General features: G+C 41.0%; 2 protein-coding genes across 3 annotated transcripts in view; one reads left to right on the top strand and one right to left on the bottom strand.

Moving 5' to 3' along the window:
- On the bottom strand, window positions 1-24,236 carry Riok1 (RIO kinase 1). 2 transcript variants are annotated; one of them, XM_057788175.1, is made up of 17 exons: window positions 23,971-24,236; window positions 20,787-21,022; window positions 18,172-18,262; window positions 16,615-16,684; window positions 15,388-15,430; window positions 13,575-13,667; window positions 12,183-12,295; window positions 12,014-12,094; window positions 11,043-11,129; window positions 10,533-10,670; window positions 9,386-9,489; window positions 8,990-9,096; window positions 5,665-5,730; window positions 4,560-4,679; window positions 3,148-3,201; window positions 1,652-1,804; window positions 1-765 (listed from the first exon to the last, which is right to left on the bottom strand). In XM_057788175.1, exons 2-17 carry the CDS (start codon window positions 20,991-20,993, stop codon window positions 655-657), a joined length of 1,638 nt encoding a protein of 545 aa, XP_057644158.1. In that variant the 5' UTR covers window positions 20,994-21,022; window positions 23,971-24,236; the 3' UTR covers window positions 1-654. The 2 variants fall into 2 exon arrangements, with proteins under 2 accessions (XP_057644158.1, XP_057644157.1); XM_057788174.1 differs by having other exon boundaries at window positions 20,787-20,985.
- A 325-nt stretch (window positions 24,237-24,561) lies between these two features.
- Cage1 (cancer antigen 1) overlaps window positions 24,562-25,245 on the top strand; it is a 34,089-nt gene continuing 33,405 nt past the window's right edge. Inside the window, exon 1 of the mRNA XM_057787597.1 lies at window positions 24,562-24,652. Within this exon, the coding sequence (XP_057643580.1) occupies window positions 24,647-24,652 (6 nt within the window). The 5' untranslated portion in view covers window positions 24,562-24,646. The remainder of the gene's footprint in view (window positions 24,653-25,245) is intronic.

Here is a 25,245-nt window from a genome sequence, read left to right as displayed (position 1 = left end):
TTCAAAGGAAGTAATTTTGTTTTATTCACTGCTATATCCCAGAACCTAAAATACTTAAATGTTTGATGATCAAATGAACATGACAAATGGCTGAATGTGAAATGGCTGATGAGCTGAGGTCTCGCTAGAAAAGGCATTTTAAAGATGAAGTGGGATCATAATGACAAGAACAGAGCCGCTGTGAACAGTAACATCATGGCCACATGACTTCTCTTATGAGTGGAACTCCAGGCTATAAGTCACAGCTCAGTAATCCATTGATCTCAGACATGTCTTCGGCATGTACAAAGAAAACAAATATCCCCAAGTCTGTCCAAATGCCTTTATGCTCACTTTTATAAAGGTCGTGGATGGTCATCACATTTAAATATTTAAGATGCTTCTGAAAAAGTTTGCAGGAGAAAATATATAAAAATAAAATGTACAAAGTTCTTCATTAAAATAGTATTTTAATCTATTAAAAGCAGAGCCAGTGGCTGGATCCCGACATTATGGGCTTTGGGCTTTTGAGGCAATCACATGGCCACACTGCAGTCGCCCCCAAAGGAAGAGATGGTAGAGACTCGGGTGCAGTCAAGAAGCCATCCTCCAGCTACAACTTCTACCTGGGGTTTAAGAAATAGCGGAGGAATGTCCACAACACAGCTCTTCGTTCTATTTGCCTTTCTTGGCCTTGGCTGTTTTTTCTTTTCTTTTTTTCACGTGTTTAGGGATTTTACTTTTCCTCTTCTCTCTCTGGGCTTCCTTGACCATCTTTTTTCTTTCCTGTAAAAAGCAAACAACACACTCCCAACAAATTTCATTCACTCAGAGTATTTAAACTATTATTAGAACCGAATTAAAATTCTTACATTAACAGGATAAAAATAAATGTAGCATAAAAATAGCGATTACAGGTTGGTGAAACTTGGGGGTACAACTTTTCTTTGAGGCGCCTTCCATCTCACTTCATTCCCAACCCCCACCCCAATATCTCTGCCTTCTTCCCTCCCTCAAGACAGTCTTACTTTGCTGTCCAGACTTTTATTACACATACATACCCCTCCGCTTCCCAAGTGCTGGAATGATAGGTACCTGTCTTCATATGCAGGTTATTTTTCTGTCTGTCTGTCCCTCCTAGCCCCCACTGTAGCCCCAACCCATCTACCACTAAACTACATCCTGATCCTTGAACTTTGCTGAAATTGCAGAGTCAAATCAATATCCCCGTATGTTAGTTACTTGAGGTTCACAAACCCCATATTTTAAAATAAATAAAGATTAGACAGAAACAAATATTTGCTTCTAGTAGGCAGAAATCACATGTTATCTGTGCAATTCTGAAGAAGCCTCAATAGCAGCCAACTCTCTAATTTACTCCAAAAGTAAAGTTCACATTTAGTTATGAAAACTACAATTAAAGGCACTATTGATTTCCTTTGGTGATAACCCATACCTTTAATCCCAGCAATTGGGAGGCAGAGGCATGTCTGTGAGTTCGAGGCCAGCCTGGTCTACAGAGTTAGTTCTAGGATACCCAGGGCCACACAGAGAAACCTTGTCTCGGAAAACAAACAACCAACCAAGGCATTATTGATGCTTCAAAGTCACCACCCTCAAAAAAAAAAAAAAAAAAAAAAAAAAAAAAAAAAAAATGAAGATCTTAACTAACCTTTTTATCAACGTCAGGGTCAGCAGTGTGTTTCTTGCGTTGGGCATTATCTCCCTGCTCTTCAGAGTCTGTGTCAGAGCACTCGGAACTTCCAGCATCTTCTGAATCACAACAAGTCTCTTCCTTAACTTCACTTTCTAGGAGTGCAGGGACCTTGGAAGTTATTATAGAACCACGTTATTTGGAGACAATTATTTATCTATTTGTTAGTCAACATGTTAATACCACCATTTTACATCAGTATGCCAGATACACTGTAAAGTCATACACCAAAACATCCAGATAGCAGAATCAACATTAGGGAGAAAGACAGACAACATCCATTCGCTCCAGTAGGACTCAAGAACACACACAAATAAAGGATCTAGCACGGGTGCTCAATCTTCTGACACTGTAACATGATGCTACCATCCACAAATGTGTGGGGCTATCTATATTCACCGCTATCCTGGCACGCAGGTGGTCCGCTGCCAAAGGCTGGGCACATGCCTGATTACTAGGATTACATAGGTGATCTAAATCAACAACGTAAGTCTGCTGCTGCTTTTAGCAAGCCAGATGCTGAGTTGTGATTTAGAAAGGACGTGAGGCAAATAATGATGATGATGATGATGATATGATAACAACAACAATAAGATCTAGCTGGGTGACTTCAGAGCTGTTTTTCTATGAACCACATTACTAGCGGTAAGCTAATCTAATCAAATGAATAGTCAACCAAGAGAAAGTTTCATTATCCCTGAAATTTACATTTATTTCACGTTTTTCTTGTTCAAAACAGAATCTCATCACATAGTCCAGGATAACCTTAAGCTTTCCATTTTCTTGTCTTACAGGTAAGTGGGTGAATGATGGTAAGCACAGGCCCTCTGGAAAACCAGCAAGAGCTCTTAACTGCTGAGCCATCTCCCCAGCCCTGACAATTTTCAAAACTGATTATAAAAACTATCAAAAAAAAAGTGTATGTTGATCAGTATTTCCCCACACAAATGCAGATCAGGATTAAGGACAAATATTTCACTTTTGTTTGTTTGGGGTTTTTTTGTTTTGGTTTTTGGTTTTTCGAGACAGGATTTCTCTGTAGCTTTGGAGCCTGTCCTGGAACTAGCTCTTGTAGACCAAACTGGCCTAGATTTTTCACTTTTAACAGAAGAATTCAGAGACCAAAAAAAAAAAAGAAAGAAAGAAAGAAAGAAAGAAAGAAAGAAAGAAAGAAAGAAAGAAAGAGAAAAGGCTCATTTTTAAATTTACTCTAATACCACTTTACAGTAAGTTTTGTATCTTTTAAAAATAGCTTCCATAGGCTGGCAAGATGGCTCATCAGGTAGTCAGGTAGCCTGACAATCTAGTTGGATCCCAAAGACCTCGGAGGTAGGGAGAGTCAACTCCCTAAAGTCGTCTTCCGGCTACCCACCACACATGTGCTGTGGCATACTTGTGAGCACATGCACAAAAACAATGGGTTATAAAGCAGTAATAACACATATTCTCCATACCTTCTGGACCCCTGACAAATCTTTTTTCAATCCCGTGACAGTCTGGTATAGAATCTTGATTAAAAAGAAAAAAAAGGAAAAAGATTAAATATAAAAATTAACAATGATATGCACATATTACACTATTAAACACTGTCTCCTGTGATTCTGAGAACGTACTCTAAATCTATCACATAGTTACATAGAAAGTAGCCAGCATGGGTCTTGTGTGCCAACCATGCATGCCCACAGGCCCAATACAATCTAAGTCTAATAGTTTTCAGATGGGCTCACAACCCAACAGGTGGCAGCAAACACTAACTTTGAACTTTATTTGGTGAAATGTTACCCACTCCACAAATAGCCTACTCAACTCCCATTAGTAATCTACATGTAAAAGTTATAGTGATTACTAAAAGTGCTTTCGAGGAGCTAGAAAGATGGCTCAGTGGTTAAGAGTGCAAGCTGCTCAATCATAAGGACCAGAATTAGGATCCCAGCACCTATATCCAATGGCTCAGAGAGTAACAAGGGCCAACACCCTCTTCTGGCCTGAATGCATACACAGATGTGTACATTGGATCACATAGACACATTTAATTAATTAATTAATTAATTTTTCGATGTGCATTTAGGCCAGAGAGCTAGTTCAGCAGATAAAGGCACCTGCCATGAAAGCCTGATTACACCCCTCAGGAGTCAAACAAAGGTGGAGAGAGTGATTTGACAAAGCTGCCCCCTGGCCTTCCTACAGGCACCATGGCATGTGTACGCTCACACACATAATAATAATTTTTTTAAAATGCTTTTGTTTCATGTATGAAAATCTGGTGACCACTTCTTATGTCTTTATATAAAGGCTTACATAAACAGCTAAGTTTTTCTACATGGCTACAAAGGCTCAAGGGTTTACTTTCTGGTATGCTAACAAAAAATATTTCAAGGAGACTTGAGAGATGCACATGGGCTAAGAACTTGTTCTGCTCGTGTAGAGGACTCAAGTTTGCTTCCCAGCACCTATGTGGGAAGGGTTACAACCCCTTCCTAACTCCAGCTTCAGGAACCTAACACTCTGGCTTCCAAGGACACCGCATTCATTCATGTGCACATATCCCCCACCGCATACACACATAATTCAAAATTAATATAAGTATTTTATAACTCCAAATGAAAATGAAGCATAGCGTATCAATCTACTGCAGCCATTTTTATCCTAGACTTCTTTGAATCTATCGTTTTACTAATTATAGTTCTCTGAACACATGAAAATGCATCACCCCCTCTTAAATCCAGAAGTATTCCCTTTACAGCCACTGGGTATGGAAGCATGTTTATACACAGGGAGCTGACATCTCACTAGCACCAAGCCAGGATTAAGCTCGGGACAGTCTCTTTTGTTAGAACTGGCTCTACAGACAAACCAAGCTACTCACATTATCTTGTTGAGTATTCAAAGCCATGTCTTCTTCCTTCAACCTCATCATTATATCCACATCTCTCTCATAATTTTTCACTTCATTCAAGGTTCTGGGAATATATGCTTGCTTGAACACCTAATAGACGAAAGCAAAATTAAACTATTATTCCTTTACTCCTGCATTCCTTCTGTATCCTTAGCTCTATCAATCATGCAGAAATCTGTATTTCATCTCCAACACCGACTTTCAGTCAACTTGTGTTTACACTGGTGTTGTGTGTGCTATTTGGTAAGCTAAAAATGATTTGATAAGATAAAAATAAAATTTTACAATTAATCTTAGAAAGAAAAAGAGTCTATTCCAGACGATCTTTAGAATAACATTCCTCCCATACATTCTAATTTCAAAAAGCATCTTCTGAGAGGAAGGACAGGACGGAGTTACAGTTAGCAAGAACTGCCTGCCTGTTAGCAACTGAATACACACCCATATTTTTACTATGTAGGGCATCACTACCCAGGGGCTAGAAAACTTCTGAGTGAAATAAGCTGCAATTAAAATAATAAATATAGTAATAATAAGCCTACTGAGGATCTTAATAAAGATGTCTTGACTTCTTAGAACTAGTTTGATTTTATTTTTTAACGAAGTATCAATATTTAAAGTCTGTTATATTTATAGAATCAGTATATAAGTCATTTAAAAATTCATACTTGCAAATTAAGTCTTTTCCTTCTTGACTCTCACACCCCACAAGCTCTTTCCAAACTTTACCTAAACAGGCTAAGAGGTTGCTGAGTGCAACAATATGACTGAATGTAAATTATATACCATGTACCTATAAAATCAAGTTCATGCCTTACCAACGAAAACAAAACCATGCAAAACACTGTAATTCTAGAATTAGCTGGGAATGATGGCACATACCTGCCATTCTATCAATCAGGCAGCTGAGGCAGAATGAGTGTGCATTTGAGGCCAGTCTGTACTACATAAGACGCTAAGACAAGCTCTAGGTTTATATGAAAAGACCCTGTCTCCAAACATATGACAGAACACCTCACAATTCCACAGTAAACCCAAATATTCCCCAAGGCTGTGGATACATAATAAACCCCACCTCTTCGTCCACTTGATCTTGGCTAGTCTTTTCTTCCTTGGTCCTTTGGGATGCTATTTCCATGGCCTTTGAGAAAAAGCAAAAAATTACTTTCCTTTACCCTCACCCTAGAAAAGACACATTTTCTACTTTGTAATGAACTATTTTTTTAATCTTAATAGGTGTCATGTCTTCACACTTCTCAAAGTACTTAAAGCGAGCATCTACAATGTAGGTTGGCTCTCTACTAAAGACTTGTCAGTCATTTAAAAAGAAACAATAAATCTTTCTAGTCTCAAGGTATCTTCAGTCCCCTTCTTCAGGATCAACACTGGGGTGCAGCTCAGTCGTGAATAGCTTAGGCTATCCAAGCCCCACATCCCAGTACCGGCATCACTCATACCCACACCCAACTCATGGCCAAGACAACTAGGAAAGAAAGCTTTTTATAAACTTATTTTTAAACTATTAGCAAAAATCCTTATCAGAGAAAAACTGAGACCCAATAATGAATCACTTCTCCTTTTTCTGTTTTTTGGTTTTTCAAGAAAGGGTTTCTCTGTGTAGCCTTGGCTGACCTCAAACTCAGAGACTCGCCTTCCAAGTGCTGGGATTAAAGGTGTGTGACACCTCTGATGGCATGAACCACTTCTTGATTCTTGAAAAGTCAGGGAAATGAATCCCAAGGAAGCTGACTATGTGGCCCTAATGCCAGTACAGTATAAATCACCAGGAAACAGAGGTGGCAAAGACCCTATACAGGAGAACAGTTCTTCAGTTAAAATACATACAGTAGAGGGCCAGAGAGGGGTCTCATTGGTTAAGAGCATGTATTATTCTTCCAGAGGATCAGAGTTCAATTCCCAGCATTCACAATGGGGAGCTCACAGTGCCTGTCACACCAGCTCCCAGGGCATCTAATGCCTCTGGTCTATACACGCATCTACACACATGCACATACCCACATGAACACATAATTAAAATAAAAATGTATCTTTTAGAAATATATACAGAAGGAAAGAACATTATTCTCTATTTTTTTAATATATAGACTAGACTCAATACTAATGGTTTAGGGGTAAAAATACTTTGATAGTTACTCAGTCAATACATGTTTGGTGGTTTGAATTAAAAATGGCCTCCATAGCTCATAGGGAGTGGTATTATTTGGAAGGATTAGAATATGTGGCCTTGTTGGAGTAGGTCTAGCCTTGTTTTAGAAAGTGTGTCTCTGGGGGTGTTGCTAAGAGGTTTCAGAAGCTCAAGTCAGGCCCAGTGTCTCTCTTCCTGTTGCTGCCGATCCAGATGCACCAGCTACATCTATCTCTAGCACCATGTCTGCCTGTGTGCTGCCATATTACCCTCCATGACGATAATGGACTAAACCTCTAAACTATAAGCCAGACCCAATTAAATGTTTCCCTCTGAACGAGTTGCCATGGTCATGGTGTCTCTTCACAGCAATAGAAACCCTAAGACAACATGCAGTTGTCTAGTACATAATCAGGTACTGATTAAATACAAATAAAATTTCTGTTCTTCATCAAGGGTTCATAATCTGCCAAACATGGTGGAGTGGACAGCTATGACCCCAGGACTTATCAGGCAGCAGCAGGAGGAGCATAAAGTCAGGTCAGCCTGGGCTACAGAGTAAGACCTATCTCAAAGAAACAAACACCTTACAAAGAGACAAAACAACCAACCAACCAACCAACCAAGAGGGCTTAGATGTGCTCAGTTGTTAAGAATGCTAGCACAGCACACACCAAGCCCAGGCTTGATCCCAGCATCGCATAAACTGGGTGTAGTGGTGCACACTTAAAATCTCAGAACTCAGCAGACGGAGGCAGGAGAATCACACACTCAAATTCATCCTTGGCTATACACAGTTTGAGGCAGCCTGGAAAACAGGGACTCCAAAAAAAATTTAAAAATTAAAACAATACCCCTGAAAACAGTGTTTCTCCTGATTTCTCTCTTGAGATAGCTTTCTGACCTGAGTTTTAATATTCACCAGGCAAAGCAAGATGAAAAGGCACTCCAAGGGAAAGGGGAAATATAAAAACCCTGACTCAGAAGTGCCAAGAATAACAAGAGATAAACAGACTATATCAAAATATAAAACTTCTGTTTTAGGGACAAAAGGATGCACTCAACAAGAGGGGTGAAAAAGGCAATGCACAGGCAGAAGAAAATGCTGCAGCTCAGGATTGATGAAAAGGAAACAGGCAGGGTTCAGAGGACAAACAATCTACTTAAAGAAGGCAGAGTCTGGAACAGGCGTTTCTCCAAGAGAAACCTAAGAAGGAATTTAGTGTCACTTATTAGAGAAACGTTCAACACACTCACAATAAGATACCACCTTACACCCTTAGGAGGGGTGAGGACAAGATGAGAGGACATTCAGTGCAAGGCAGAGTACAGAGAAACTGGAAGCTTGCGCAGTGTCAGCATAACTGCAAAACAGTAGTCAACAGTAGGCCCTCAAAACTTAGAGCTATTTATATGCTCACATTCTCACCGGTATTATTCCTGATAACTGAAGTGTGGTAGAGAACCCAAATGTCCACTGACAGAAGAGAAAATAGACAAATTATGGTCCATATAAATAGAGTGTTATCTGGTCACACGCTAGAACACAGATGAACACTGAGCACGGTAAGTAAAATAAGCCAGCTACAAAGAGCTAGAGGTGGCTCAATAGTTAAGAGTGCTGGCATCTCTTCCAAAGGACCTGAGTTTGATTCCCAACACTCACTTCAGGTGGCGCATAACCACCACTAAGTCCAGCTCCAGGGGATCCAATACCTTCTTTGGGCCTCCTTTGGCATCCACAAACATGTAGCATACAATCACACAAACACACATATATACATGTAAATAAAAAATGAAAAATTTTGAACTTAAAAAAAAGGACAAACAGTATGCGATTGCACTTATTAGCAGTATCAAGAGTAGCTCAGTGACACCAGAATGGTAGTTTTCAGGAGCTGGGGGCGGGGAAGCACAGGTTCAGTGTTTGATGATTTTAAAAAGTGCTGAAGATGGAAAACTAATGGTTTGCACAGTACTCAATGCTTAGTACTTAATGTCATGCATATTTTGCCACACAACCTGGCAGTTTTCTTACTAACATTTATGAAATTGACAATCTCTGTAAATCCTGCCAGCTGAGTAAAGTCAAGAAACCTGGCATTACTGACATCTTTGCTGTTTCTAATCTCACTGTGAGAGGAGAAGTGCTAACAAGTTCTGGAAATAATTACACTAAGCAACCCGAATCCCTCAGGTGTAGGTGAGTGCACAAAGGCAAGCCATACTTCCTCCTCTCCTCAGCCCAGCCTACCTTTTCGAGATAAGCATCCATGTTCTCAGGGGTGATGGAAGGGTCCGTGACAAACTCGAAGAGCTCCCGAACAGTCATCACAGCGACAGCATATCTGAAAAAGAAATCTGTCAGAAGAAAAAACATTAGTGACAGCCCTGCAAGGGGAGTAGTTACCCCCCCAACTAGTGAGAGGAGAAGAAAGAAGTACGCACCGTCTCCAGCCAATGGTCTAAGTGGCACTGCACTGGACAATTAAATAGGACTTGTTTGTCAGCGCTGGGGATCAAATGCAAGGTCTTCCACGTGAGAGGCAAGCACAGTGTTATAATGCCAGACTACGTTCCCACTCCGAGTGACAAGACCTGATCCTGCACGCACGCATAGGTGCTATCAGGAAATCCCACTTCTACTCACCATTGACATTCGCACAGTCTTTTCTCAAGAACTCCAACGCATGTGGGTGATCATGCTCCACAGACTGAGAAACATCAATGATGTACACATTGCCACCATGGTACCTTGTAGGCAATAAGAACAAGGTTACAAGTTACTATTTTTGTTTTTTGTTTTTTTTTGTTTTTTTTAAAAAAATCTATTCTGAAGCTGGTTGTGGTGCACACACTGGAAGAATTTGCTGAAGGAGGCAAAGCTGAGAAGATCAAGCCAGAATTCAAGGCTAACCTAGGCTACACATTTTTAGGTTGTAGTACACACACCCAGCACTTTTTTTTAAATTCATTAATTTATTTATTATGTTTACAATGTTCTGTCTGCATGTATACCTGCCTGCCAGAAGAGGCACCAGATCTCACAGATGGTTGTGAGCCACCATGTGGTTGCTGGGAACTGAACTCAGGACCTCTGGAAGAGCAGCCAGTGCTCTTAACCTCTGAACCATCTCTCCGACCCCACACCCAGCACTTTAATCCCAACACTCGTGAGGTAGAGTTCGAGGCCAGCCTGATCTACAAAGTGAATTCTAGTACAGCCAAGCTATTTAGAGAGACCCTGTCTCCAAAAAAGAAAAAAAATAAAATAAAATAAATTGATTCTGTTCTTTGTTTTGAACAGAGTCTATGTAGCACAGGCTAGCCTCAAACTCTTAATCTTCTTGCCTCGGCTTCACAAGTGATGACATTACAAGCATGCACTACCTATCTGGTTTTAAAAAAACCAAAACATCCACCTTAAGATAAATAATTCATAATGACTACGGCAGGTAAGAAAGGGCTATCTTGACTAATAAAAAGATGAAAACTAAGAAAATTTCAAAGCCCATTAAGTTAGCTAAAAATGCACCCCCTCCGCTGACACCCTGTAGTGCTGGGGATAAAATCTAGCACCTCCCATACACATATTATACACTTGTTCTACCAACCAAGCTACAACCTCAGCCCTTCCCAGTGGTCTGCTCTGTGACTAAGGTGACTGAAGACAGTGACCACATCTTAATTCCTGCCATGGGAAACCAACAGGGTACAGCATGACTTTATCCATTTGGACTTTTTGAAGGACATTGCCATAATGAAGGGGAATTTTCCAGGAAGCAAACCACACTCACAGCATGTTGAATTCACTGAGATCCGCATGGACAAGTCTAGCGTCCTGATACATTTTTCGCATGTACTGAATGACCTGCAGGTACAACTCCCGGGCCTTCGATTCTGACAAATGGACGTTTTTCAAAAGTGGTGCAGGCCTCAAGTAAAAAAAAAAAAAAAAAAAAAAAAAAAGACAATAAAATTATCAAGATCAAGTTTTCTTGCCTCATTCTACAGTTACATGCACCTCTTAGTGTAATTTGTCATGTGACCTGGACTATGGAGTAATGGATACCACTCCAAAACACTGGCAATTGTAGGTACTTTCCAGCATTTTAATAAACTAAACAACCCTCAAAAACAAGGTTAACTTTGTTATTCTGAAGTACTGCGAAGCTTCACAATGGTAAATCCTAACAGTTATGTGCACACAGTAGGAAAGACTCCTGGAAGAACTATGGGAAATTCATAGCTCAAAGGACTTAAAATACAGTTTCACCATGAAATTCTTTGACCTTCCATATACTTACATGTCATCTTTGCCAATGAAGCCCATGAGAAGAACATGACTTCTTAGCTTGATTGGTTTAGGACATGGTATGTTCGCTGTTGTTAGCCTGTGATGTAGATAAAAGGAAAACTGCAAAGTCAAAAGACATATAAGCAAATTACAGCAGCTACAGACCACGGCATGAATATTCCGCTAGGAAACAGTACCCAGTCCTCTCAACTAGATCGCTTTCATAAACCAGCGGTTTTCAGTGGCAGTATGCTGTGCCACCAAGAACATCAAAACACTGATTAACAATTAAATCCCATAACCTGTGACACCCAATCCATTTCTAGAAATGTTAAACTGTGAAAAAAAAAAGTACATCTTAGAATTGATAAGACATAGCAACTATGTCAACAATTATCTTTTGAGTTTACTAATCTCAAAAATAAAATCACTGGACACATGCCTAGTAGTTAACTGGGACATAGGAAGATTTCAAAGGACTTCCAAAACAAATGGTACCTACCAGCTTAACAGCAAATTATACTTATATATAAAACAATTAAAAATGCTACTCCTTTCTAGCATTCTCACAACCTTTGAGAAAACTAGGCAAGTGTCCTTTTTAACTGTAGTTATGGCAAAATGACTACATGAATGTGTCCCAAACTGGACTAAGTAAAAAAAGCAAGTGATTAGCCAAAGAGCTTAGGGCCTGATAATCACATTAAAATTCCTATAATGTTTTTATATGACAGAATTATCATCACCCTGTCACTAACTACTGTCTGAATTCCTGTAAAAGCTTTACCTTCAGAACTCTACACGCTTTTGCATGGCTTCAGACTCTTCAGATAGCAGAATTCTTCTGCTTAGTTAAGCATATGGAATAGAGAGCTCCATGGTCTAATGACTCCCCCTCAGTTTGGAAAAGGGAGGACACAGATACACAGACAGACACAGCCAAGCACGTGCAGCCCCTCCAACCCATGCACCACCACTCACCTGGATAAGTTCCTCATTTCCTTCTCTGCCCATGTCTTCACCATTTTTCTAGGGTTTCCTTTACAATAGCCACGACGAAATCTGGAGCAAGAAAGCGTGTGTTACTTTAATCACTGCATTATACTATTTTAGCACTTGAGGAAAAAGCAATTCAAGAACCTGGACTCACCTAAATTCTCCAGTTACATACTTATCACGATCTTTGAACACTAAAATAGAAGTTTTGTATATTTTGATTGCTCTGCTCTCTCCACTGCCTGTGGTAGCATAGTATACATTAGCCTATTTTAAACAAAAACAAAGGAAATGAAGCATGTGTTAAATAACTAATGTCAGTTTTCCGGTTGATTCTAACCTCAAAAACAAACTGAAACAACATCTGCATCACTGCCATCTCTGGAAGATGTGAATTAAAATATAAAACACTGTATCACAATAACTATACTTCTGGCATACATTCATATGCCAACATATTATGTTCTGGTCAGTGATGGGCCCCATATACCAGAGGGGTTCCATAAGATTGCATTACCTATAATGATGTCATAGACATCTTAGGTTTTCTACTACATAAAACTGCTTAATGACTCATTTCTCTGAATGTAAACTATTGTTACATGAGGCATACTACATATAGAAATGTCCAATTTCAGTGTAATTGGTTTTACACATTTATCTCTAATAAAAAATTTTTACATCTAATTAATTCCCACAGAATGAACTGCTAATTGTGATGGTTTGAACGAGAAATGACCTCTGTACACTCATGAATTTGAACACTGGTCCCATTGATGGTGCTGGTTGTGGAGCTTCTGGAACTTTTAGGAAGCTGATACAGCACTACAGGAGGAAGAATGTTGCCGGAGGCAAGCTTTGAGGATTAGCAGCCTGGCCCACTTCTAGTTCACTCTCTGCTTCCTGTTTGCTGCCTGCCATGCCTCATCCCTGCCATTAAGGACTCTAATCCTCTGGAACCCTAAACCAAAATAAACTTTCTTCCTTAAGATGTTTTTGGTTATGGATTTTATCATAGCAACAGAAAAGTAACTAATATATTGTTTTTTAAAAGTCACACTTATCTTTTTCTGGACTTCATAGTAATGAATCAACAACTTTCATTCATTAATAGCAATATTAAAGGGGACTCAGGACCACTGTCATCTTTGAAAATTGAAGCTCACTGCTGAGCACAGACTCAGCGATACAATACAGCGATCAGGGTAAGGTACACAAACATTTTCATATCAACTAAATATCAAGCAACATAATTTCTAGAAACTTTGTTAATAAACTATCTGGTGTGTGTAGCCTTCTTTATTTTTTGAGACAAAATTTCTCTATGTAGCTCCAATTGGCCTGGAATTTGCTATGTATACCATGCTACCCTGGAACTCACAGAGATCTACCTGCCTCTGTCTCTTGAGTAATGGGATCAGGTGTATGTCACATTGCCCAGTTTTCCTTTCTTTTTAAAGGCACAAACTAAAAGTTCCTTAGTTTTTCTTGGTATTTGAAATACAAAAACTAATATGAAAACACTGCCATCCCAACACAAGCTCACTTCTTTTCCGGTGCTAATACAGCCATGTATCTCTGATATGTCTTTTTTATCCAACATCTTGAATAAAATCATTCTTGTCCTGGGATCCAAAACCTAAAAAGAAAAGGTTTTTTTGGTTTGTTTGTTTTTAAGTACAGTCATGAAAACAAATCAGATAAAATAAATTACAGGACAATAAAAGCACATACCCAGGGTGATCAAGGTGGCTTCAGTGACAATAATAAATTAAAATAAATTATAGGACAATAAAAGTACATACCCAGGGTGATCAAGATGGCACAGTGAAAGGTACCTGCCACCCAGAACCCAGCCACATAAAGGTGGAGGGATGGAACCAACCCCAGTAGTTGCCCTACGACCTCCACACAGACACCATTGCACAGAGACGGCCTCTCCCATCATGCACATACACACATTTCAGTTTGGTTTCTGCTGCTGTGATTAAACACTATGACCAAAACAGCTTATGGAGAAAAAGGTTTATCTCATCTTACACTTCCAGAAAACAGTTCACCGCTGAGGAAAATCAGGACAGGAACACGACGTAGGAACTAAGGCAGAAACCATGGAGGAAAGCTGCTGACTGGCTTGCTTTCCAAAGATTGTTCAGCTTGCTTGTTTATACAACCCAGGATTACTTATTCAGGGGTGGCACCATCCACAGCGGGCTGGCAAACAGACTTGCCTACAAAGCCATCCTGATGGAGGCAATTCCTCACTAGAGGTTCCCTTTTCCCAGGTGACTCTAGTTTGTAGCAAGTGAAGAAAAAAACTAACCAGCACAACATACAACAATTAGCTAACATTATAAATAGCTCTTTCATGTCCAATGATTCTTCAGTTCCACGAACTGGTTCTAGACTGCAGGTTAGCCTTTACTTCCTTGGGGGTACAGGACAGAGGGGTGCTTATCTCTTAAGTCAAGAAGCTACAGGTCAAGAAGTTGCTATGTCAGATTGTGGAAAGGTACATAAACATATGGGTAGAAGAGAGTCCAAGTAGGTAGCAATAATAATAATCTCAACCTTTTTTTTTTTAAATCATTTTCTTCACATCAAAAATTTTAATCAGGAGATACATACTGTTAATCCCAGCACTCAGGAGGCAAGAAGCTGGCATCATATCTTTGTGAGTTTGAGGGTATCATAGTCTAAATAGCAAGTTTCAGGCCAGCAAGGACTACAGAGAGTATCTGTCTGTGTCTGTCTCTCTGTCTGTGTCTATCTGTTTCTCTGTCTCTGTCTCTCTCTCTCTGTCACACACACACACACACACACACACACACACACACACACGAGAGTAAGTTTCAATCACATCCTGCTGGCCATAAGAAATTAGGGACTAGCACCCCACCCCTTCCAAAGAATAAAGCACATGTAAGAAAGAGGTCTCTAGTTAGAAATTTGAAGGTATTGCTCTCCCCCTCCCCATTTATACATGCCCCAGATGTATGGCAGGTAGGTACTCAACCTATTTTACAGCAGATATCCAACCTATTTAATGGAAAAGAGAATACAATTCCTATAGATGCTGCTTTAAAAGATTCCGGTCTGATAGTCTCTGCTTTCCAAGCCTCTGAGAAGGGGGAAGTATTGCATAGTAGCTTCAAGGGTTATGGAAGGACCATGGCTCTCTTTATCCACTAGGGGTCCTATTATACAGCAAAATGTCGATCACTAAACTTGAAATTGTTTACTCAGGGGTCATTTTAGGTGAGATTAACACCAAGCAAGGAAGGTAACAACAAGACACAATTCAGAGAACAAAGGAATGCTAACTTCAAACAAGACCACACAGCACGTGTCAAGCATACCTGTTCTACGGTTGCTCTGTCGGACTTATCCTTAATCCGATACCTAAGCAAAAACAAAAACAGTCAAAACTCAGTGAGAAGTTAGAATGAGACTTCTAAATGGACACGATTCTGTGACAATTCTTAAGGAATTTTTCGTAAGAATTTTTCATCCTAACTTGATATAAACACTTCACTCAGTAAAACTCCATTTCTGAGCATGTGAGTCAATTTTCCTTAGCAGGCATGCTCAATCTTTTGTTATTTTTTTCATTTTAAAGTTTTTATTTTTTTCCATTTATTATTCTTTATTTTTTTTTTTGTTTTTTTTTTGTTTGTTTGTTTGTTTTTGTTTTTCGAGACAGGGTTTCTCTGTGGCTTTGGAGCCTGTCCTGGAACTAGCTCTTGTAGACCAGGCTGGTCTCGAACTCACAGAGATTCACCTGCCTCTGCCTCCCAAGTGCTGGGATTAAAGGCGTGCGCCACCACCGCCCGGCTTCCATTTATTATTCTTGTGTGTGAATGAAGTGTAGATAAGAGATTGCCACCCTGCATATGGTGGTCAGAAGATAAGTTTGGGAGTTATATCCCTCCTTCCACCCTCAGGGACCAAACTCTGGTTGTAAATTTGCATGACAAGGACTTTTATGGTCCCCTCTCCCCACCATCTCCCAGGACTTCTGATATTTCCACAGGACATGTCATCTACAAAGCTCACTCAAGAACCATGCAATCAAGAAATAACAAATCTCATGTTTTAAATCCAGTTTATAATTTTCTGTTGGACCTTTTCATTTTTATCCTTAGTCACATACACTCACATAGAGCCTACAGGTTAGATATGTGCGCATACACATACACACACACAAATATGTGTGCATACAGAGGAAAAGGAGGGGAGGGGAGGGAGAAAGAGGAGAAGACATAAAGAATGAAGAAGAGGGGAGGGAATAAGAATGTGTGAGTAGCCAGGCCGTGGTGGCAGATGCCTTTAATCCCAGCACTCGGGAGGCAGAGGCAGGTAGATCTCTGTAAGTTTGAGGCCAGCCTGGTCTACAGAGCTAGTTCTAGGACAGGCTCCAAAGCTACAGAGAAACCCTGTCTCAGAAAAAATAAATAAATAAATAAGATTTACAAAAGCATATGCTAATAAATGAGAGCACATAAACATCCTTTGCAGATCAACTGTACTATTCAGTCAAGAAATCAGGCTTCACCAACCATGCTTTTCATGAAAACATTACTTACGATTCTGCTTCTTTTTGTCTAGATTTCACGGTGACTTTATTTATGACAGAATCAGTAATATTCAGTTTATCTAAAAATACAAAAAAAATACAATGTAAATAATACAAAAGACAAAAATATTTTTCTAAGCAGGATGCTTTCCCCTCTACCTTCCCCTTTTTATTTATTTATTTATTTATTTATTGAAGATTTCTGCCTTCTCCCCGTCACCACCTCCCATTTCCCTCCCCCAATGGGTATGTTCTATCAGGAACTCACCAAGGCCAGCTGGCCTGGGTCTGAAAAAGCATGGGATAAAACCGGACTTGCTGCACATAATGGACAATGAGGACTACTGAGAACTCAAGAACAATGGCAATGGGTTTTTGATCCTACTGCACGTACTGGCTTTGTGGGAGCCTAGGCAGTTTGGATGCTCACCTTACTAGACCTGGATGGAGGTGGGTGGTCCTTGGACTTCCCACAGGGCAGGGAACCCGGATTACCTTCCCCTTTTTATATAGTTTCTTAACAGAATTAAAATATATTTTACTTATGAGACAACAAATTAAGATATTGTCTTCACAGTGATTACTTACAGCACTATAGATGTGATTTTTGAGTCAGAATTCTAAAATTCTAGATATAGACAATACTCAAAAGCATTGGATGTACATATTAAATCTCAGATACTTATATTTTGTACAGTATAAATAATACAAATATCTGAATTCAAAGTTTACTCTGAAAACTTCAGTTTCTTTTCAAGTTAGAGGCATATCACAATTGTGAAATACTTATATACATTAATCTGATATCTATAGAGTGTACATGGGAGACACTGGGCAGGTTTAGACTCAAGATGGCACAAGGAGAAAATGAAGGCCTTGCATTGTTAAAGCAATATAGTTCAAACTGGGCTGACTTTCAACTAAACAATTAACACCATCATAAAGTCTCTAACCAAACAAAATAGCGTTTTTAGGCTGTCTTAATAAAAAATCCAATGCACAACAGGCAAGAATTGTAATGAGTATCTGAAATTTCATACTCCTACCACAACAGATAAAACAGAGAAGAAAATATGAATTAAGATATTTTTCAGTCACTAAAGTTTCTTTTCTTCATTCAGCTCTATCACTAAGTTGAATACATTTACTTCTTGAGCCAACAGTACTTGGAAAAATCTCTTCATAGCCCAATTATTTAATGTTTGTTTATTTTTTATTTTTTGAGACAAGGTTTTTCTGTATAGTCTTGGCTGTTCTGGAACTCGCTCTGTGGTCTAGGCTTGCCTCAAATTCAGAGATCCACCTGCCTCTGCCTCCCCGAGTGCTGGAATTAAACACATGCACCACCATTCTCCAGCTAGGCAATGTATCTTTTAAGAACTTACTTAGAAAGCCAGGTGATGGTGGCGCACGCCTTTAATCCCAGCACTCGGGAGGGAGAGGCAGGCGGATCTCTGTGAGTTCGAGACCAGCCTGGTCTACAGAGCTAGTTCCAGGACAGGCTCCAAAGCCACAGAGAAACCCTGTCTCGAAAAACCAAAAAAAAAAAAAAAAAAAAAGAACTTACTTAGATTGATTTTATTTTCAAATTTTTGCAAGGACTTGTCAATTGGAGTAGACATTTTGGCAGAATTGTAGTTAGAAGTCTGACGATTTGCCTATAAGAAATTAGTTTAAAATAGGATTAGTTATAAATTCAAGCCTAAGATTCATAATTACATTGTTTATTCCCTTAGCCATTTTTAAAAATTTTGGGGGGGAAAGGGCACCACACATATGGAGGTCAGAGGACAACTTTTTTTTTTCTTTTTTTTGTTTTTCGAGACAGGGTTTCTCTGTAGCTTTGGAGCCTGTCCTAGAACTAGCTCTTATAGACCAGGCTGGCCTCAAACTCACAGAGATCCACCTGCCTCTGCTTCCCAAGTGCTGGGATTAAAGACATGCGCCACCACTGCCCAGCCCAGAGGACAACTTTTAAGAGTTTATCTTCTTCCACCCTGATGATCCCAGGAATTGAACTCAGGTTGTCAGGCATGGCACCAAGTGCATTTGCCTGCTGAACCATCATCTCCCCTTCCCCAGTTCAATTAGTTATCAAAGCATCATTACATAAAGGAGCACACTAAAAAACACATTTTAAGACTTTTATTTTTTTTTAAGATTTTTACAGCTGGAGAGATGGCTCAGCAGTTAAGAGCACTAGCTGCTCTTCCAGAATGGATTCGATTCCCAGTACCCATGTGACAGCTTACAACTGTCTGTAACTTCAGTCTAGGGGATTCAAAACCCTTTTCTGGATTCCTCAGGCATTTCATGAACTGCAAGCACATAGTGTATAGATATATATATGCAGACAAAACACATACACATAAAAAGTAAGGCATTTCTAAGAGAAGGTTAAGGTTACTAACTAAAACTGAGGTCACATGTTATTTACTTCCCTTCAATGTATTTTTTGTTATTATGAATAATAATTGGGTTAGATTTATTTTTTATTTAATTGGTTTATAGATTTGATACTTGAGAATATTCTTTTACCTTCAAAGTGTTTAATAAAGAGCTAAAGATAACATTAAGTTCATTCTAATAATTATAATCCTGACATCTCAAGAAAGGAAAAGGGGAAAGAAAGAGCCTCAGCCAGCACTTATATTGGTGCACTGCATGACCTTAAATGATGCCAAAGAGAAGCAGAAACACCAGCAAATCCTCAGAGAACACAGCACAGATATAGAGGGCTCTGAATAACTGCTGACTCAGTTTTACTGTATCTAAGCATGAAACTTGAGACTGGGTTGTCTTATTTGTAAAGAGCTTAAAAGAATAAAAGCTTAAGATAAAAAGCTTAAAAAGATAGGTAGAACTCTATAAATACAATAAATAAATAATCTTTAAAAAATTTTCTATTAAATTTAATGCAATTTTTGTTATGTATGAATTTTTTGTTATGTATGATTTAGTTACATATAAAGGTTTCACCTGCTTACATGTATATGCACTGCATGGTGTCTGGTGCCCATAGAGGCCAGAAGAGGGCACTGGATTCATCAGAAGTGGAGTTATAGAGAGGGTTGTGAGCTGCCATGTAGGTTATGGGAATTGAACCCAGGCCCTCTGCAAAAGCAACACGTGCTCTAAACTGCTAAGTCATCTCTTCAGCCCCTTTAACTTTTAAAATAACTTTTGGCCTTGGGAAATAGTAGTACGATACTTGCCCTTGGTTTGATCCCTACCATCACAATAAGTAAATTCAACCGGTGTTTCCTATCATATACATGTCTGACTAAATGATCTGATTTTTGTCATGCTGGGATGCATGGCAGACAAGTATTCCAACAATGCACTGTTAGTATTCAGGCATCTGTACTGGGGTCCTTAGGGTCCTGATAAAATACATCCTCAGCTGCAGCCACTAAGAGCACCTCGACCTCCCGTCTCTGTCTCTCTCTTCTGCCAGGGATTGGTCTCTACTCCCCCCTCTGCCCCCTTATCTCTCCTCTTCCAATAAACTCCTATGTGAGCCCTGCTGCATGGCATTTCTCCTTCCCACCATTTTAAAATAAATTATAACATGCACTGCACACCCAACACAACAATTTAATTGCTATAATCAGCAACCAAAAGTAACAGCTAACATTCAGCATGCATACATATCACAATTGAAGTCGAAATTACCTAAAATTTCAAAGAAAAGATAAAGTAGTGATGGAGGAAGGTCCTTGGTTAATAAAGAAACTGCTTGGCCTGATAGGTTAGAACATAGGTGGGTAAACAGAACAGAATGCTGGGAGGAAGAGGAAGTGTGGCAGACGCCATGCCTCTCCTCTCCAGGGCAGACACGATGAAGCTCCAGCCCAAGATGGACATAAGCTAGAATCTTCCTGGCGGGTCACCACCTCATGGTGCTACACACATTAATGGAGGTGGGTTGATAATGATGTGAGAGTTGGCCAGTAGGAGGCTGGAGCTAATGGGCCAAGCAGTGTTTAAATTAATACAATTTGTGAGTTGTTATTTCAGGGCATAAGCTAGCCAGGCAGCCGGGAGCTGAGTGGCAGGAATGCAGCCTGCAGCTCCATCTAGAGAACTAAAGAGGAAGATATCTGCCCCCCCCCCCACACACAGATGCATGCAAACACACACACACACAATATAAGCAGATTCACAGAATGACTTCCATACCTGAGGGTTACTGCCTCCATTCCCGGTACAACCCTTGGTGAGTTTTCCAGTTCCATCATCCCAGTACCAATCACTGTCATAATCATAGTTGTCTTCCTCATCGATCTCACCTTCATCCTTCACCTCTGTCACATCACTCTGAAGGTTTTGAAGTACCGTCTCATCTTTTGCTTGAATTGACTTCACTTCCATGCTTTCACTAGACATATGAATGTTCTGGCATATTTATACATTCTCTAAGGAGAAAACCATACACATACATACAGTCCTAAAGATTCCCTTACATGCTGGGCAATGGTGGCACATGGCACATGCCTTTAATCCCAGCACTCAGGAGGCAGAGGCAAGCAATCTAGTGAGTTCAAGGCCAACCTGGTCTATAGAGTGAATTCCAGGACAGGCTTATAAGCTACATAGAGAAACCCTGTCGCAAAAGGTTACATTTTCTAATCTGTTTCATCTTCTTCATCTTTTTTTTTTTCTTTTTTATTCCTTTTCTGAGACAGGGATTCTCTGTGTAGCCCCAGCTGTGCTGGAACTTTGTAGGAGATCCACCTGTCTCTGCCTCCTCAATGCTGGAATTAAAGGAGTACACCACTACACCCAGAACCAGGTTCAATTTTTATAAAACTTTATGTGCATTCCAAACAAAACACATCTACCACCAAATTCAAAACAATTGTAACCAGCTTTGACCTTTCATGCAAAGAGCAGGCCAGTCATCACATAAAACAACTAATACTATGCACTAAAGACACAGTGTGCGGTTCAACATCACACAATACAGCAGGAACAATACCGACATCAGCGTGGGTTTCTGACAAGGATGGCATGCAAACAGTTAGTGAACTGATATCCCTACTCTTTTTCTTAAAAGACAAGTGTCTCATCATGTAGCCAGGGCCTGGAACTTGCTATGTAGACCAGGCTGGGCTTGAACTCAAAGATCCACCTGCCTCTGCCTTCCTAGTGCTGGGATTAAAGATGTGTATCACGTCATCTGACCATAAAAATAGCCATTTCCCCCCTAGTTCTGAGGACTGAACCCAGAGCTGTGTCCTTTCTAGGCAAGCACTCTATATCATAGAGCTAAATCCCTAGTTCTTCCTTCCCACCCCCAATTAATTAATTAATTTATGGCTCTGGCTGGCCTGAAGCAAACAATGTAGACAGGACTGGCCTTCAATTCACAGAGATCCACTGCCTCTGCTTCCAGGGTGCTGGGATTGAAGGCACTGTCACCACACCTGGCCCCTTGTATTTTTTTAAAAAGAAATAAATTCAGTTATCAATTCCAATGTATTAATTGGCTACAGCTCACTGGGCTTCAAATGCCAATGGGCATGAGTAGGAAAAAGTGAGACAATCATTAAATAACTGCAATTTACTAGGACTTCATTTACATATAAAACACAAATGACTCCTTCACTTAGCCAATCTAATAACCTAGAATGGTAGGTTAAAGTCACTACTGTGTGAACGATCCTGGCGTCCTCAGTCCTGACTAGGCAATCCTCTGCTGTGAGACTGTCTTGCACAGATAGCACTGCCAGGCTCTACCTACCTTCAGATGCCACTAGTATAACCCACCCCCAGCCCAGGTGTGACATACAAAAATGTGTCTGGAGATTGCCACGTCTCTTTGGCCCAGTGGCAGAATCCCGTCTCCCAGCGGATAGCAGGTAAGCGGTACACCACCATTACCATTACACACTGACCAGTAAAGCAGGCTGTTTCTTCTTCCCACTAAAACTCTTCAGCAAGAATTCCTACGAGAGGATCTAGAGCCAGAAGACTGGAGCCCTCTAATTTCTCTTGCTAACCCCCACACATCCTCTACTAAGTTACTATATGTTACTGTTGACTCCTTTCTCCTTTGCAATATTCATCATTTAATTTTAACACAAATAATTTGCCTCATTATTAATACCAGCTTCCCCTAACCTTTTTTGTCAATCAAAATGGTAGCTAACACTAGATATGATACACAGCATGGTCCATATATATTTATCAATATCACTATTAATTGATGGATAACATCTACATGACATAAAATACACAAAATTCTTTGTTGCTTAAAAATGACTATATTTATTTATTTTTCTTTTTAATGGGAAGTTTTCCCTCGCTGTTTTCATCAGACCACACGTTCAACTTAACCACAAAACCTCGACACTGCTACTGCAAAATCATCCTATGGCCACAGCTCTAGGAGCCATCATGTTTGAACCTAGGTTTTTTTGTTTGTTTTAATTCGTTCTCTGTTCTAGTCTGTTTGTTTGTTTTTGGAGACAGGGTTTTTCTGTAGCTTTGGAGCCTGTCCAGTCTGTAGACCAGGCTGGCCTCGAACTCACAGAGATCCGCCCGCCTCTGCCTCCCGAGTGCTGGGATTAAAGGCGTGCGCCACTAACGTCCAGCTCTCTGTTCCACTCTTACTTTCCAAGAATATCTTTTATGTAACTGACCAGTTCCATTAATTCATAAACCAATTGACTCCCGGATCTGCTAAAAGCTTTCCTCTGGCCTTATAAAACCTGAACAGTCAGTATCTCGACTCCTCTCAGGCACCTGTGAGGCTCTACCCGGCTGGTCTCCCTTCGGCCTCAGTTCTCCCCACTGCCCTCTAGGCTCTGGCCCCTCGCTTTTGTTTTTGCAGTCAAGAGGAATCCTCTACAGGGCCTTCACCTGTCCCCTTGGCCACAAACGTTGTTTCTCCTCTGCTTCTTCTAGTCAATTAATCTGGACTCCTTTTTTGGGTATGGTTTTAGTATTGGAGATGTAATCAGAGCCCCATCTGTTAGACAAGCGGTCTCCCTGGCTCTTTCCTGCCCAAGGCATCCGTCCCACTGAAACTATCTGCGTCTGCTCTCCCTTCCAAACAAACAGCAGAGACTTGGTTTGTCTTGTCCATCACTTTCTCCAGTGGAGGCAAAAGTCTGCTCAGTCTATGTGGAACCCTGTATGTAAGGGGCGGGGGAGCCCTACGATTCTCAATTATCCCCAACTCTGCTTCTCTGTCAATCATTCTGGGAACCCAGACTCCCTCCCTTGACAAGAAGTTTTCACGCCCTGCCCAGCTGTAAGGACAGACCCTGAGGAAACCACAGTCCCGACCCGTCAGGCGTCAGCTCCCCGAGAGGACTGCGAAGCCTAAGGAGTCCGTGTGTGGTCTCCGGCCGCCTACCTGTCGGACGCATCCGCGTCGTCGAACTGCCCGGGCACCACCGCGACCATCCTATCCCGACTGCAGTCCATGGCGAGAGAGGCGGCCGCGAGCGGAAGAGACGGCTTTTCACCAGGCGAACTCAACGGCGTCTCCCCGAGTCCCGCCTCACACAAATCGCTCGGCCACCGCCAGGCCCAAAGCAGCAACCAGGCGCCGCGGAGTGACTGGAGACACAACTTCTATAAAGCTCAATGCCGGAAGTTCAGGGGCGGAAGTAGCCACACGCAGTTCCGCTCCGTGCCGAACCGCCCTCCAGGAGTAAGTGCTTTACGGTGGCCCGGAATGGCCAATCCGCGTTGTGAAGTGGGCGTGTTTCATTGGTGGTAGGAGAGGGCGTGTGGCGGCGGTTCTTCCCCATCCTCTCCTTCTGGCTCCGCCACGGCGTTTCCCACTTCAGAAAGTCAGGCCTGTTATCCCCCGGCTGCTCCTGAAGATTCGCGTCCTCTGATCTCCCTCCTCCGGACTGCAGCGAGGTCCAGAGGACGTCACACTGGGACGTTCGAGCTCTCGGCGACACAGCCAGCTGGAGGCTGCCCTCGGAGGGGACGGTTGGAAGGTGGTCTCCCTCCCGCGGACTCCGTGTGCCGGAGGAAACCCGGAATCCTCAGCCTGGGTCCGAGAAGCTCTATGGATCATGGAAGTGAGCACACTTTTGCGCCCTAGAAACGTTGGTGCGTTGTTTTGAGATGCAAATGGGACAAGTGGTTTTGGCTTTGTTTTTAGGTTGGTGTTACTCCACTGAAGTACTAAGTTCAAAATTTCACATTTGGCAGGAACTCTCGTGAGCTTTCTCACTGCTTTTTATTATTATTATTATTATTATTATTTTGTTGTTTAAATGGTATGTAGAACCGCTCGCGAGCGCGTCTGTACGCGAGCGCACGTGTGAAGGTCAGAGAATGATTTTTGGGAGCCTTCGCTCTTTCCACCTTGGGCTCCAGGAACCGAATCCAGGTCGTCAGCGCTGTTCCGTCCGCGTTTAGCCCTCTTGCAGGCCCTTACTGCAAATCTCAAACGGCGCCTGACCGGGCGTGGGGGCGTGAGCGCACGCCTTTAATCCCAGCAGAGGCAGAGGAATCTGAGTTTGAAACCATCCTTGTCTCCAGAACGAGTACCAAGACAACCAGGGCTACACAGAGAAACCCTCTCTCGAAAAATCCAATCCCCCTACACACAACCAAAAACAAAAAAAGACTTTAGATATAACGACTAACTGAACATTGAATAAGTATT

Source organism: Chionomys nivalis, chromosome 13 (genome assembly GCF_950005125.1).
Source record: "Chionomys nivalis chromosome 13, mChiNiv1.1, whole genome shotgun sequence".
Lineage (NCBI taxonomy): Eukaryota > Metazoa > Chordata > Mammalia > Rodentia > Cricetidae > Chionomys > Chionomys nivalis.
This window is presented reverse-complemented; position numbering and strand designations above follow the sequence as displayed.